At 44.0% G+C, this 1,899-nt stretch overlaps 1 protein-coding gene across 1 annotated transcript; it reads right to left on the bottom strand.

Moving 5' to 3' along the window:
* Positions 1–231: 231 nt before the first annotated feature.
* Positions 232–906, bottom strand: LOC126513789 (60S ribosomal protein L9-like). The gene has a single exon (XM_050162329.1). The coding sequence runs from the start codon at positions 898–900 to the stop codon at positions 322–324; it is 579 nt and encodes a 192-aa protein (XP_050018286.1). The 5' UTR covers positions 901–906; the 3' UTR covers positions 232–321.
* Between the last annotated feature and the right edge of the window lie 993 nt (positions 907–1,899).

The following is a 1,899-nucleotide window of genomic DNA, read 5'->3' on the forward strand; positions in this document are numbered from 1 at the left end:
TAGGGTTCCCTGCCCCGTGGGAAGTCCAAGGACCACCCACCTCCATCCAGGTCTAGTAAGGTGAGCATCCACAAAACTGCCTAGGCTCCCACGAAACCAATAGGTACAGTAGGATCAAAAACCCATTGCCATTGTTCTTGAGGTCTCAGTAGTCCTCATTGTCCACTATGTTCAGCGAGACTGGTTTTAACCCGGGCTTTTTCAGACCCAGGCTTTAACCCAGGCTTTTTTTTTTATTAATACAAGTCTTTTATTGTCCCAAAAGACACCCCAAATTGTATTAAAATTCAGGATCTTGTTTCTGGAACTGGTAACTTAGGTCTACTCATCAGCCTGCTGCACTGTTCCCTTTTCAGACACATAGATACCATCCAAAAACTTCCTGATATCCTTGTTCTTAACTGTTGTAGCCTGCTGTATCAGAGCCGCCGAGTTTGAAACAAGTTCAATGTCATTCCCTTCAAGGATTAATTCATCCTTCTGGGCTTGAGAGACAGAACAAGCAACGCCTGTCCTCATCCGAACCCTGCGGATGTATTTTTCACCCAAGAAATTTAGGATTTCAACCAAAGATCCATTCTCCTGAATAACGACATTGATGGGGAAGTGAGCATACACGGACCTCATCTTGTAGCGGAAGCCCAAAGTAACACCCTTGATCATGTTTTGAACGTGGCTGCAGATGGTTCTGACGGTGGCCAGTTCCTTCCTGTTGCCCCACCATTTGTCAACCCGGAGCCTCTTCTTCTTCTTCCCAAGAAGGCTCAGCTCTACGTTGATGTGATTGAAGTCCCTCCGGAGGGTTCCTCTGGGGCCCTTCACAATGACTGTGCGCCCCTTCAGAGTGATGTCCACATTTTCTGGAATGTCGACCGTCTGTTTGCTGAGAATGGTCTTCATTCTCGCAGTAGATGGGGCAAAGAAAGACTAACCCGGGCTTTTTCAGACCCAGGCCAGCTGGCCTTGGTGAGTTCCCAATAGAACATCCCCCTTGTCTCAGTGTATGGGTGCTGTTCTAACCCATTTCTAATATTCTGTGTAGCCCACGAGGTGGCTTACCAGAGAAGATCTTTACCTGCGTCTGTCTGGAGTGGGAGAGTCATGGCGACTTCTGACTCAGCTTCTTTCTCCCAGCATTCTCTTCTGTTTACTCCACCCACCTATGCTCCAACCAATAAAATGGGCCAAGGCAGTTTCTTTATTAATACGAAATCACTCCCACATCACTGTAAGACAAAGACTCTCCAAAGATGCCATTGAGTTCATTTTGTGTTGGCCATCTATTGCTGAGCATGGGGGCTACCCTTAAGAGTGGTTTGCTTGACCGGCGAGACTGCCTGTGATAACATTATTTTTTCCATTTGCAAAGGGTTGTCAATTAGAGATAGCTTCTGAGTTAGGGGTGGGGCCTTGTGTCCACTTCTTTCAGCCCTAGGACCTCATTTAGTGTAGACTTGTAAAGGCTCTGTGTATGATCCTCAGTCTCCATAAGTTTGTGTGTGCCGCATTCCTGTTGTATCTAGAAGACATTGGTTCTTTGGTGTCCTCTATTCCCTCATGCTCTTTCATTCTTTCCACTTCTGTCCTATCATTAAGAAATAAAGATGTTTAGATTTCTTTTCCCATATATAGCGCTTTGATCTCCTTCAGTTGTCTTATTTCTCTAGCTAATACCTCAAATATAATAATGATTACCCATTCATAGAGAGGAAAAACCTTGTCTTATTTCTTCTTTTCATGGTAATGCTTTGAGTTACCCTTCATTTAAGTTAATATTAGCTAGGACTTGCTATAAACTGTTTTTATTATGTTGAAGTATCCCACTTTTGTCCTTAATTTCTCCAGGAATTTTATCATGAGGTAGCATTGGATTCTGTAAATAGACTTTTTCTGCAGCTA

Source organism: Alexandromys fortis, unplaced genomic scaffold (genome assembly GCF_014885135.2).
Source record: "Alexandromys fortis isolate MF-2015 unplaced genomic scaffold, M_Fortis_MF-2015_v1.1 scaffold_117, whole genome shotgun sequence".
NCBI lineage: Eukaryota > Metazoa > Chordata > Mammalia > Rodentia > Cricetidae > Alexandromys > Alexandromys fortis.

Bases quoted from the DNA above. Each gene is read 5' to 3' on its own strand.
- LOC126513789 (XM_050162329.1), bottom strand. From the start codon at position 900: ATGAAGACCATTCTCAGCAAACAGACGGTCGACATTCCAGAAAATGTG.